General features: G+C 38.7%; 1 protein-coding gene across 1 annotated transcript in view; it reads right to left on the bottom strand.

Moving 5' to 3' along the window:
* The window catches only part of LOC150084650 (papilin-like), a 967,274-nt gene that overhangs the window by 635,117 nt on the left and 318,794 nt on the right, over nucleotides 1-13,363 (bottom strand). Inside the window, exon 9 of the mRNA XM_090376529.1 lies at nucleotides 10,929-11,101. Coding sequence (XP_090232655.1) covers nucleotides 10,929-11,101 — 173 coding nt within the window. The remainder of the gene's footprint in view (nucleotides 1-10,928; nucleotides 11,102-13,363) is intronic.

The raw sequence follows: 13,363 nt of genomic DNA, 5'->3' as shown, positions 1-13,363 counted from the left end.
AATATTGTTCAAGGTTTAGGCCTAAATGGTTGTCAGATGGACTAATGAGACATGTGGCAGAGAAGAAAAATGCATGGGATACATACAAATTAATGGGTGACATGGAAGCCTATGATAGATATAAGTTGGTCTGTAACCAAGTCACAAAGGAGATTAGGCAGGCAAAGGCAGACTACGAAAAATCCTTGGCAAAGGATGCAAAGAAAAACAGAAAGGAGTTCTTTACATACTTGAACTCGAGAAGGAAAGGGATGAATCAGATTGGTCCACTGGATATTGATGGTTCAACAGTTGAGGATCCTGCTCAGGTGGCTAACAATCTAAACGAGTATTTTGCATCTACATTCACGCATGAGGAGTTATTCAGGAAGGAGAATGATGTAGGTAAAGTAAACATTGGCAGTGAGCTGGATGATTTTGTAATAACTGAGAGGAAAGTGGAGGAGAGATTGTTGAGGATAAACATAAAAAAGGCACCTGGGGTGGATGGGATCTATCCAGTTATATTAAAGGAGGTAGCAAAGGAAGTATGCAAACCCCTAGCCATAATTATGAGAGCTTCTTTGGACTCAGGGGAGGTACCCATAGACTGGAGATGTGCAAATGTAACCCCAATTCACAAAGGAGGATCAAAGGCTGACACAAGTAATTATAGACCTGTTAGTTTAACTTCTGTTCCAGGTAAATTAATGGAGGCACTGGTTAAAGAAGCACTGCAGGATCATCTAGACAAGAATTCAGTTATAGCTCAGACGCAGCACGGTTTTGTTAAGGGCAGGTCTTGCCTGACCAATTTGATTGGATACTATGATGTAGTCACAAAAGAACTGGATGCAGGGAATAACTTTGATATTATATATTTGGATCTTAGAAAGGCTTTTGATACTGTTGCACATGGAAGACTGCTGCACAAATTGGAGCAGTGTGGCATTGGAGGCAAATTGCTGCTATGGATAAGGGGATGGTTGAGTGGCAGAAGACAGAGAGTGGTAATCAATGGACACTGCTCAACGTGGACTAATGTTATTAGTGGAGTTCCTCAAGGTTCAGTGTTGGGTCCATTGTTGTTTTCGGTGTTTATGAATGATATTGATGATGGGATATCAAGTTTAATGTCTAAGTTTGCAGATGATACAAAGGTTGGCAGGGTCGTTAAGGACACTACTGACGCTATGCTGCTGCAACAGGATCTGGAAAGGTTGAACAGATGGGCTGAGAGGTGGCAAATGAAGTTTAACATTGACAAATGTAAAGTACTACATATGGGTAACAGTAACCCCAGAGCAATGTATCAACTCTGCGGTACTACACTGACAGTGGTGGAGAATGAAAAGGACCTGGGGGTAATTGTGCAGGCAGATATGAAGTTCTCTGAGCAGTGCAGACGAGCTGCAAGAGTAGCTCATGGTGTCTTGTCAATGATATACAGGAATTTTTCTAGCAGGGATAAGGAGGTGATTATTCCCTTGTATAAGGCAATGGTTAGGCCACATCTTGAGTACTGTATACAGGTCTGGAGGCCTCATTTCAAGAAGGATGTAGAGCTGCTGGAACGGGTACAGAGAAGGGCAACAAGATTAGTAAATGGAACAAAGGGTTGCTCTTACGAAGAAAGGCTTAAGTTTTGCAAATTACAGAGTCTGGAGACTAGGCACCGGCGAGGTGATCTGATAGAGGTGTATAAGGCTTTGAATGGTTTGAGCATGCTCAATGCCAATGGGATTCTTCATCTTTCTCAGAATAATCACCTCAGAGGGCATAAATTCAAATTGAGGAAGGACGGATGTCGGATAGATGTGCGGAAATTTGCCTTTGGCCAGCGGGTGGTTGGTTGGTGACACCGACTTCCATCACTTGTTGTTGAAGTTGATAGCCTAAACAAATTTAAAGCTCAACTGGACAGGTATTTCGAACGAACGGAGGGGTGAAATGGGAGAGGTTTTTTTTTTTTTTTTTTTTGGCTGATGCTGAATAAGCTTGCTTTCTTGCATCATATGCCTCTACTAATGCTAATGCTAATGCTATCTGATTGACATAGCAGTACCCAACACTGGCAACCAGCAGAAAACCTATGGAGAAAAAATCAGGAAGTACACAAACCTAAGACAGGAGATCAAAGAGATGTGGTATATGCAACAAGTAACAACCATCCCGATCATCGTGTCAACCACCAGTATAGTGTCAAAGACCCAACATAACAGCCTAGCAGCAATAAGTCTCCCAGTGAACACCTACAAGGAACTCCAGAAAGTTGCAATCCTGAACACCTGTAGGATAGTCAGAGAGTTCCTTGACCAACAGTAACACCAGACATAACAACAACCACCCTGTGTACTTGGTGGAACCCCCAATCAGGGAGAAATAATATAATAATAATAACTTAAGGTGTGCCATGTAGAGAAAAAGATTGCAAAACACTGGTTTAGATTATATTCTAACTAAAAAATTAATTTGTTAAATGTTATTTATTAGGGAAAAAAATTACTAAAAGGTCATATTTGATAACTATTTAATTGTACAGATTTTTAATTTCCAGTCTATAACCTATTAATGCCATAATTTAAAATAGGGACCAGAAAATGGGTTTGATTATATATGGAGAAAACCAATGCCAGAACATCTGGAGAATCTGGAAAACAACAATGCCAGAACATCTGGAGAATCTGGAGAAACTAATGCCAGAAATTCTAATTTTTAAAAAAATCATATACTAATGAGCTTCGCCCCCTGCTTGCTGCGCTTGCTTCCGCTGTTAAAATAAAATAAAATACTTACAGAAGCTTTTGACACTGTGTATGTCTCTTCCTCAGCTATGAATACATAAATATGTTACATATGGAAATCAAGAAATGACACTGAGTGGCCATGCTAGATAAACAAAGCATGTGCATGAGGTTTATGACCACATAACTGAAGCAGAAGCTTGTTTTACCACAGTAAAACAAGCTTCTGTTACATATTTTAGTATTTTTTTAAGTATTACCACATAACCTGCATCTCGCTTCTCCCATTGGTTGAATAAATATCACTAGGAGGAAAATTATTTTAATGTATAGAAAGTTGATACTTCAGAAAGGTATTATAGGTTGTCACAGACATTCTCTCAGATATGCCAGACAAGCTGTACTTGCTACCTGGGAGTCTAAAACGCTGATGGAACTGATATTCGGGTAAAACTCAAGTCAAGTCGACCCAATTTTGGCGAAGTCCGGATGGTCTGTGACAGCCAAATCCTCTGCTTGCACCTTCACGATGGTGGGACTGTTAGTGATCCTGGGTATAACCTCCATGCACAAGTACATGGTGGGTGACCACCCATGTGTGAACCAACATAAGCAGGGGTCGAGGTGTGGTGCCCACACCACATGGATGAACGCCGCCCCCTATGTTACCAGGCAGTACTAGGTGGTAGATGACTCTTATCAACTGGTGAAATACCACCACTTTGCTTATTAGAGGCTTGAAGTGGAGGAACCCATGTTTAGTCTCTAGAGCTAGGTTCCGGTCAACCTTTCCCTATCTCTTCCATCATGCAGTATGATTGATGACTTTTGAAGTTATGATTAACGTCGTAGTGAGATCCAATATTCCTTACATTTCGAGGGTACAGCTCTAAAATGTTGTTCGCAGGCCGGCCGCTAGTTAGTACACAGGACTAAACCTATTGGTAACTCACTAGGAGGCTTCCAGATCAGCTATAATCTTGCTACCTCTATTCTGCCAGATAGTGAATGGAGGGAGTCCGAGTAGTGTGTATGCGGGGAGCATTGTTGAGGCCACGTTATGTCAAGGATCTGGGTATATTCTTACCACGTGTACGCCATATCCAAAAATTTCATTACTTCATACAGTATGTCCCACCCACTTTTTCTTACTATTGAATACACCATGAATTGTCAAACTAACACAGCAAGCTTATCTGCAAAAAGATCTAAGCCTCCCAAGAACTTCCTAATTCATTTCACAAATATATACGTGGTCTCAATTCTAATCTCAATGATGTCCATTTCCACTTGCAGTCTGCCAAACCCCATGTACTTTTTCTGACAGAATCTCAGTTATCAGTTGATTCAACTACTGCTCATCTCGATGCCCAAATTATTCGCTGTATAATTCCTTTCACCTCAAAGGTGGTACTTGTGCATATGTCTGTTCTGATATTCCCTGTCAGAGACTTGGCAATTTGGAATCTCCTCTCTTTGATCTTCTCTGGCTTAAAATCTCTCTACCTCATTGTGTAAAATTCATCTGTTGTCTCTACCACTCTCCTAACTCCACTAATCACTTGGAGCTCTTTGACTTCCTCTCTTTGCAACTTGACTTTCTCCAGTCCAACTTTCCTAACAGTGAGGTAATTTTCCTTGGTGATTTTAATGTTCATAACTCCAGCTGGCTTCCGTTTTCTAGTCACACCGACCCAGCAGATTGAGATGCTGAGGCTTTTGCAATTACTAATGACCTAGCACAGATTGTTCATTTACCTACAAGAATACCGGACAATTCTAATCATACAGCCAATATGCTTGATCTTTTTTCACAAACAACCCTTCTAAGTACATGGTCGAAGTGAGAGGTCCTTTAGGCACTTCAGATCACAACTTGGTAATTGTCTCTTCTCCAATGGAACCTTTATCTGATGGCTATTCCCAACCTCGTGTTGTTTGGCATTACAAGAATGCAAAATGGGATGACCTGTGAGACTTCTTTTCTTCTTTTCCTTGGTCAGATTACTGTTTCAAAACTTCTGATGTCAACATTTGCTCAGATCGTGTCAGTTAAATTATTCTTGCAGGAATGGTATCCTTTATCCCACACTCCACTTTAAAATCTCGTCCTTTATCTAAACCTTGGTTTTCTAATAAATGTGCTAAGGCTGTCCAAGAGAAGAATGTTGCATATCATAATTGGCTTGTTTCTAATTCTTCAGTTTCATTTTCTGCCTACACCAAAGCTCGCAACAATTGTAAAGCAGTTATTAATCAGTCCAAACTAGAGTTTGAACAGGCTAAGAGTAGAAAACTTGCTTCTTGCCCTAATGGTAGCCGAGCATTCTGGTCTCTTGCCAAAGCTATTGGCCGCAACTTTTTGCCCATCTCTGGTCCCACCTCTGTCCAAACCAGATGGTTCTGTTGTCACTTCAGCTAAGGATAAAGCTGACCTGCTAGCATCCCATTTTTCTTCCAGCTCATGTATTAATGATCATGGTAAAACACCTCCCACCATTCCCAACACGCTGCATTCAATGCCTCCTGTGGTCTTCCGTCAAAAGGATGTCAGAAGGATTTTGATGAATCTTGATGCTTAGAAAGCTCCAGGTCCTGATGGTATTTCTCCACTTGTTCTCAAAACCTGTGCTCCTGAACTTACTCCTATTCTTTGCCACCTTTTTTTAATTTCTTATTCCAAAGGTGTTTTTCCTTCTGCTTGGAAATTTGCTCATATCCAGCCAGTTCCTAAAAAGGGTGACAAATCCCTCCCATTCAATTATCGTCCCATTGCAATTACTTCTACTCTCTCTAAAATAATGGAGAAATCAATTAACTGCAAACTCTTAAAACCTAGAAACCTTCCGTCTGATCAATGATCGCCAGTATGGATTCCGTCAGTGTCAATCCACTGGTGATATTCTGGCTTATGTTACCCATTTATGTACTAATTCAATGGAAAGGTTCGGTGAAACACAAGTAGTTGCTCTTGACATCTCAAAGGCTTTAGATCGTGTTTGGCATAAAGGTCTTCTAAACAAGCTTCCATCTTATGGTTTGCTAACTGTTTTTAGTAATTGGTTATCCAGTTTTCTCTCTGATCGCTCACTGAGGGTGATGGTAGATGGCTCTCTGTATTCTAACTTCTCAACTAATGCCGGTGTGCCCCAAGGTTCAGTTCTTTCCCCCACTTTTTTCCTCTTGTATATTAATGACTTTCTTCCATTGACTGGAAATCCTATCCATAGTTTTGCCGATAATAGCACATTGCATTCCACTTTCCATTTCGAGAAACCTTGTCCTGCTCAATCAGCTACAACTTCTCGAAAATCTGCTACCAATTCCTTAAATGCCGATCTTCAGGTAATTCATAGTGGGGCAAAGACAACAGTTGATTTCAACCCTTGTGAAACTCAGTCTTGTCTTATATCTCTCAAAAAGGATTCTTCTGCTCCTATGCTTATCTTTAGTGACACTCCGATTTCTAGGCAAAATGATATATCTCTTTTGGGGATTACCCTGACTTTTAATCTCTCTTGGCACAAGCACATTATAAATATTGCTTCCTCTGCATCTAAAAAACTTGGTTTTCTCTTTCACTCTCTGCGTTACTTTTTTTCCAAACAGCTGCTCACTCTGTATAAATCACAAATCCGCCCTGCCATGGAATATTGTTCCCACATCTGGGGTGGGGCCCCCAAAACCTCTCTCAGGCTTCTTGATTCCATTCAGAAGAGGGCATTTAGGTTAATTAATGATTCATCTCTAATAGAGTGTCTCCACTCGCTTTCTCATAGATGTACTGCTTCTGCTGCATGCCTCTTCTACAGATACATCCATGGGCACTGTGCTTCTGAATTGGCTTCTATACTTCCCACTCTGTCTTTCAAAACGGTCCGAACACGTGCCACCACCAGCCAACATCCATTTACTGTCCAACTTCAACCCCACAGAACCAACTTTTCATCTTCCTCATTTATTCATTCAACTGCCATTTTCTGGAACAACCTTCCTTCATACGTATTTCCTGAAAATTACAATCTACAGAAGTTCAAGTCCAATGTCAACAAATATCTTCTTTCGTCTTCTCAACCTCCAACCCAAGCACGGTACTAAGTACTATAGGTTCTAATACCTCTCGTGCTTGGGGTTCACATAAAAAAAATAAATATATATGATTGACCCCTGGTTTAATATATTATAGTCATAATATTAGTATTAAATAGTTTTTAAGTTATATACATTCTGAAAAACATGATATAACATACAATAATATCACATTTGCTCACAATATAAAAGAAATTTTATTTTTTATTTATCATTCTACTCCTGGAAAAATTACAATGTAACCTAAACATGGCCTGCTTAAACCTGAGCAGTGGCAACTCCTTAGGGGGCTCTACATTCTCTGCCTGAGATTGGCTAAGAGACCTTTAAGAACTACTTCAGTCTTTAATTCAAACCCAGTAACAAGTTTCAAAACCACCATACTTTCCTGGTGAGCCTATTTTATTACATTCAATGTACCAGTATGGCAATTAATAATGGGCCATGCAATTTTTGAGGGAACATAACATGGCAACAATGCAATTTTTAGCAACAATGGTCACTTATTTTTTTATGATTAATATCTTTTACTGAATGTATTATGATTCATAATACATTCAGTAACTGCTATCACCAATGGAATGGAGACTGGGGATATTGCATGTACACAGACTGTGGCAGTGTAGATGCCATATCCAGTGCAGACCAACCTCTTACTGCAATGTGCCAAATATGTTCATCAATCCCAGGGGCTCACATCTGGTGAGTATGGACTTGGCACATCCAGGGTCCTGAGCTGGATATCATCATTCTTCTCTTTTTTGGTGACTCTCTCTCTCTCTCTCTCTCTCTCTCTCTCTCTCTCTCTCTGTGTGTGTGTGTGTGTGTGTGTGTGTGTGTGTGTGTGTGTGTGTGTGTGTGTGTGTGTGTGTGTGTGTGTGTGTGTGTGTGTGTGTGTGTGGTGCAGCATAAACCTGAGGCTTCTACCTTGAACCATATGGCTAATAACAATAATGTGCCACCTGGAGACAGATCCAGATGCCACACACAAATAAAACTTGGAAGAATTTAAAATTTAAAAAAAAGTCGCAAGTACATTTTTTCCGTTTTTATATAAAAAAAAAAAGTTAAAGGACCATGTACAAAAACTTTAAGGTTAGTCCACCCCTGGTGTCAACTAATATTTTTTATAACTGCATAAAGGAATTTTATATTAAATGCTTTAAATAATGAAAAAAAAAGGAAAAAAATGAATTTTATGTTTAAAAATAAGTTTAATATAAGTTAATGATCAAATGTTCATCCTAACAAAGTTGATATAATGTGAAGCTCACTAATACTCCCTTCCTATCTGCACTAAACTAATGCTAACAAGTATTTTGTATGAACTGCAGGTTCCTATCACATTGAAGCCTGGGTAACAATTTCTGACAATGAAAGCAGAATTTCATTTTTGATTTTTAAAATGAATTGTATAATTTTTTGCATTATTGTTCACACGAAAGGCAGGCCACTGACAAGAGCTGTGCATACCACAATTGGCACAAGTGACCTCTGGTTTAGAATGTCAATGACACTGTATATGTAACTGATAAAACTAACTCCACATTTTTTTATACATTGACTTTGATGAACTATAAGATAAGGCTAAAGACCTATTTTCATTATGCCCTTCATTTGAACTTAAATTTATTTTAAATGTAGTACATTCTACTGAACAATCAAATCACATACAAATAGTAACAATACCTTGCCCTTGACTCACATTGCAAGTCACAAACAGAATAACACATGTAGCTACTAAAAGCACTGGAGGAAAAGAAAGGAATGGAAGAAAAACATTAAAAAAAATACAAGAAACATTTGTATCGTTATTAAAAAACTAAAATTGATCGTGAATGCTATTTTGAAACTCTGATTATTCAGTTGAGTAAGCTGAAAGTTAAGTATAAAAATTCATATTACAAGTTAAATCTCATAAGAGAATATTCAAAGTTTTGCCCAGAAAAAAAAATTTATGAAGTGTAACTAATCATTTAAATGTTTAATAAATATGAATTTCATCATTATAAACATGCTAACAAATATCTACTCAGGAAAATAAGATTCTTTTAAATCGAGAAAAGAATTCGGGATTGGTGTTGAAAACCATATATAACGGTGACAAAGTCAAGGTAAGAACAATTACATTTTTCTAGTATATCGTTGAACTGGTAGTTTAGTACACTGAGTGGACAGAAATCATGGAATACCTACCTAGTAATGGGTAGGCCCATCTTTCACCCAGATAAGGGCAGTCACATGGCAAGGCATTGAGTCCACTAGTTCATGAAAGCATTCCACAGGTATTTCCATCCATGCTTGCTGCACCACTGTCCATAATTCCATCACATTTCTAGATGAAGGATCCAAAGCTCGAACGGACCTTTCCACAGCATCCCAAAGATGCTCCATGGGGTTCATATCCAGTGAACGGGGAGCCATTACATGGTGGTAAAATCTGCTGAATTCTCTCTGAACCATGTTCTTGTCACCACAGCTTTGTGGTGACAAGAACATGGTTCTGCTGTAAGAGTCCACTGCCCTGTGGGTGCATGATGACCATTGAAGATGGTCTACAAGGATGGACATGTAACCTGGACCATTCAGAGATGCGTCTAGATGTACCAGAGGACCTAAACGTCTGCCAGTTGAACACACCCCAGACCATTACCAAACATCCACCTGCCTGAACAGTTCCTTGTTGACATGACAGGTGCATAGCTTCGTATGCACCAAATACGCACCTCCCATCCACTTGAAATAACTCAAAATGGGACTCAGTGGACAGGAGACCCATCTCCAATCATCCAAGATCCAGTGCCAATGTTCTTTCATCCAACTGTGGCATAGAGTCCTGTGTCGCGGTGTTAGTAATGGGACTTTGGTGGGTTACCAGCTCCCATAACCTATTGTGGCTAATGATTGCCTTGGTGAAGACATTTCTGGCACCTCCCTTATTGAAGTTGTTTGTGCCACTGTCACTCTCCAGTTGGCTAGGAACACTTACACAGCCCAAATCAGAAGCTGTAAACAGCAATCTTGGGAGTACCTGGTCTCCACTATGGGAAAGAAGAACCCCTGGGGAATCGTCTACAAACTGACCATGAACAAACTCCCCCGAGGGGAAGTTATTGCCGCCACCATATTGACCCAAGAAGGCATGTCCACAACCTGGGAGCAGACCATTTCCAATATCCTGGACACAGTCTTCTACCCAGCTATACAACCAGAGACAACAGAGCAGATCCAACTCTGCTTAGAAAATGAAAGCTATCAAACAGCAATGACAAAACCTCACTTCACCGTGGAGGAGGTCAACAGTGCTGCCACACTCATTAGGGGAAATAAATGCCCTGGACCGGACCTTCAAAAGGTCCGGTCCCGAAATAATCAAAAAGACAGTAGAGTGTGCCCCGAACCTGTTGCTCAACCTCTTCAACCTCTATCCTTTCAGTGTAAATAGATGATCTAATACTAGACTACAAGAATAGTGATCTAGCAAATAGGAATCTCTTGTACCAGTAGGAATCTTTTAAAAACAACATTAATTTTCCACATGAAAATTGATGTTGTTTTCATTGAAATTTATGCAGAGAATTGTAAAGTAGTATTTATAATTTCAAACAAATTTAAGTTGTTGGCAATCATTATTTATTTCTTAAAAGCTGTGAAATTTAGATGTCACTTGCTAAGTACGTCTTTTGATCATCATAACTTTTAACTATTGTAACTTGTGTTTTGATCATCATAACTATTCCAGGAAAATATATCTGCATTTTATTTTTCCAAAAAAGGAATATTTTTTCTTTACCGAAAAATGCATTAGTAAATATGAAAAAAAGGGATAACCAAGCCTCAACCTGTGTCTAGAAAAGAAAAACTCATATGTTTTAATATTATTTTACATGTGGGATCTTTACTAGACAGATTTTGAAGACAGAAATTCCTCACAGGAGGTTTTTTGGTTTGTATTTTTAATTAAGACCATATCACAAGAATCTTACTAATGAAAGAAAAAGAAATTAGCTAAAGCTACAGTGGTGGTTTTATTTTTTATTATTTTACTGTATACATATATTCAGAGCTAAATGTGTAATGCATTTTAATAACAACACTCAAAAATCATAAACTTACAACAATGAAAACTGGTTCTATTGTGGGTCCTAGAGCTCTAATAGTTTCTGGAGCTAGAAAACCATGAGGCTTCCTTTCATAGCTGAACACTGTACCAGCAAATTTCAGATCACTAGGAAATTCAATTCTCCAGTTACCATTTAGATAAAAGTGACCAGTAAGATTTCTTATGGCTACATAAAGGAAAATATATTCAAATTATCATCTTATAATCCTTATAACTGAGTATTCCAATTATGCTGGTCTATAAGTTATGCTTATTTATAAAAAATAGTGGCATCTATTTTAAATTGTTTTCAGTTATACTTAAGATTCATATAACACTACACACTTCTTATAAAGTTCCACAATAAAAGAATAGTCACAACAATGTTGGACAAATTAATAGAAAATCACCAATACAATTTCAACCTGTCTTTTGCATATTTGGCTCAAAAAAATATTTAAAATTTTTTTTACAAAAAAGCTGTGAGCACTACGAAATTCTTATTCTTGGGGTGATACTGATAGAATAAAATATTGTTATTGGCAAGGGGGAAAAAATCGGGCATATATTACTAATAAACAAAATAATAGGAACTGTTGCTATTAACTGTTTATTATTATTATTATTATAATTAGCCATATGGTGCAAGGAAGCCTGAGGCTTTTGCTGCACCGGGCAAAAAAAAAAATTCTGAGTTACCCTGAAAGAGAGAGAAAACAAGAGTCAGAAGTAGAAGGGAATCACAAAGAAAGAGAAGAACAGTATTAAGCCCTTAGGCCACCTGTAAGGGAAGGGTGGGGACAGTTATTGGGTATTAGTCACGTTCCACAATTTAATCCTCTATACACATGTAATCTAAACCAAATTGTATACACCAGAAAGCAGTGTGTTCTAAGCCATTCTGCTTATAAGAGCAGTCCTATAATTAGCTCTTAAACAATAGATGGGGGTAAAAAAATTTGTATTACTCCTAAAGAAGGCCTAACTAAAATTACGACCAGGAATATGGAAAAACAAAAATAGAATTCACAAAATTTGGTGAACAGGTGAACCCCTATTTATGTCAGGGTTACGTTCAACCTCCTCGGGGTCATTAGCTAAAGCAGCATTTTTTTTTTTTTTTTTTTTTGTTAGTTGTTGGCACATCAGCTTCTGTGGCCATATTGCACCTCCCAAGGTTTTTTCATTTTCTACTCTGATCCAAGCCCGAGGTGGGATTCGAACCTGCGACCTTTGGGTTGCCCACCCGGCTAGCCCGGTCAGCCCTAAAGTGGCGTAAATCAAGGAAGAATTATAATGTATTTAAATGAGATAGGTTCCTTTACTACGAAAATTGAACCATAAGAGTCAATATAAGTGCTTTTTATATTAAATATTTGTGGTTATTTTATAATTATAAGATATAAATAATATTTACAGATAAAATATAAGAATAAAATAAAAATTTAACTTAGTTCCCATAGAGCCATCTTTGGTGTAGTAACGCCACTGTCTCCCCCCCCCACGATTGATGTTCTTTGACAGTGTGTAATGGGGCAGCATTAATGGGAGGGCCTGATGGAGGGTCAACCGGTTCTGCAGGTTCTTTGGCCTCAGAAAAGAACTGAAGCAATGACATCTATTAAGTCTTTCTCTTTTCTAACATATTGTAGTGGGGCTTCAATATGTTAGTAACAGCTCTTTGGATGGAAGAGCTGCATTCCCAGTCTGACTCATTATTACATAAAGTTTCACAGCCTGTTTGTATTTGTGCCAAAACTGATTGAAGTGTCTTTGTGGTAAGGATCCTAATTGGCACAATCTCCTGCTCTTCCTTTTCAGAATCCTGTTAAGCCAATTGTGCAGCCAGCTCCTCTAAGTCCTCCTTTGAAAGAGGCTCACCATGGCTTTGCAGCAACTCACTGACATCATCAATGTCAACCTTGTCAAGGCCAACATCCTCAGCCATCCAAGTCACATCTTCAGCCACTGCTGAAACTGGCTTAAACTCAAGAAAGTAAGACACTGCATCAGACCACAATTTCCTCCAAACGGCATTCATGCACGATTGTGACACTTCTTTCCAGGCTACAACAATGTTACGTATGACTTTAAAATGTTGTAGGACCTCTAATAGTCCCTCACAGTCACTGAGTCAGATGCCTGAACTGCTTCGGCAATCCCTTTGAAGGTCATACATAAATAGTAAGCCTTGAATGTCGAATTAATTCCCTGATCCATTGGCTGCAACAATTGGGTGGAAAATAAACGACCTTCGCATTCAGAACGTTATTAGGGATATTTTCAAGGTTGGCTGGATGTCCTGGAGCATTTTCAAGGACTAAAACAATGTTTTTTGGGCAAGTTGTTTGCTGCATATAATTGGACCACCTCTGAACAAAAGTATAAAGTGTACCATTCACTAAAAAGGGTTTGAATCACCCATGCCTTCTTATTAGAGCGCCAGAAA

Source organism: Mastigoproctus giganteus, chromosome 6 (genome assembly GCF_048544385.1).
Source record: "Mastigoproctus giganteus isolate SK-2022 chromosome 6, ASM4854438v1, whole genome shotgun sequence".
In the NCBI taxonomy this organism is placed as follows: domain Eukaryota; kingdom Metazoa; phylum Arthropoda; class Arachnida; order Uropygi; family Thelyphonidae; genus Mastigoproctus; species Mastigoproctus giganteus.
Note: the sequence above shows the minus strand (reverse complement) of the source record. Positions and strands in the feature narration are given on the sequence as shown.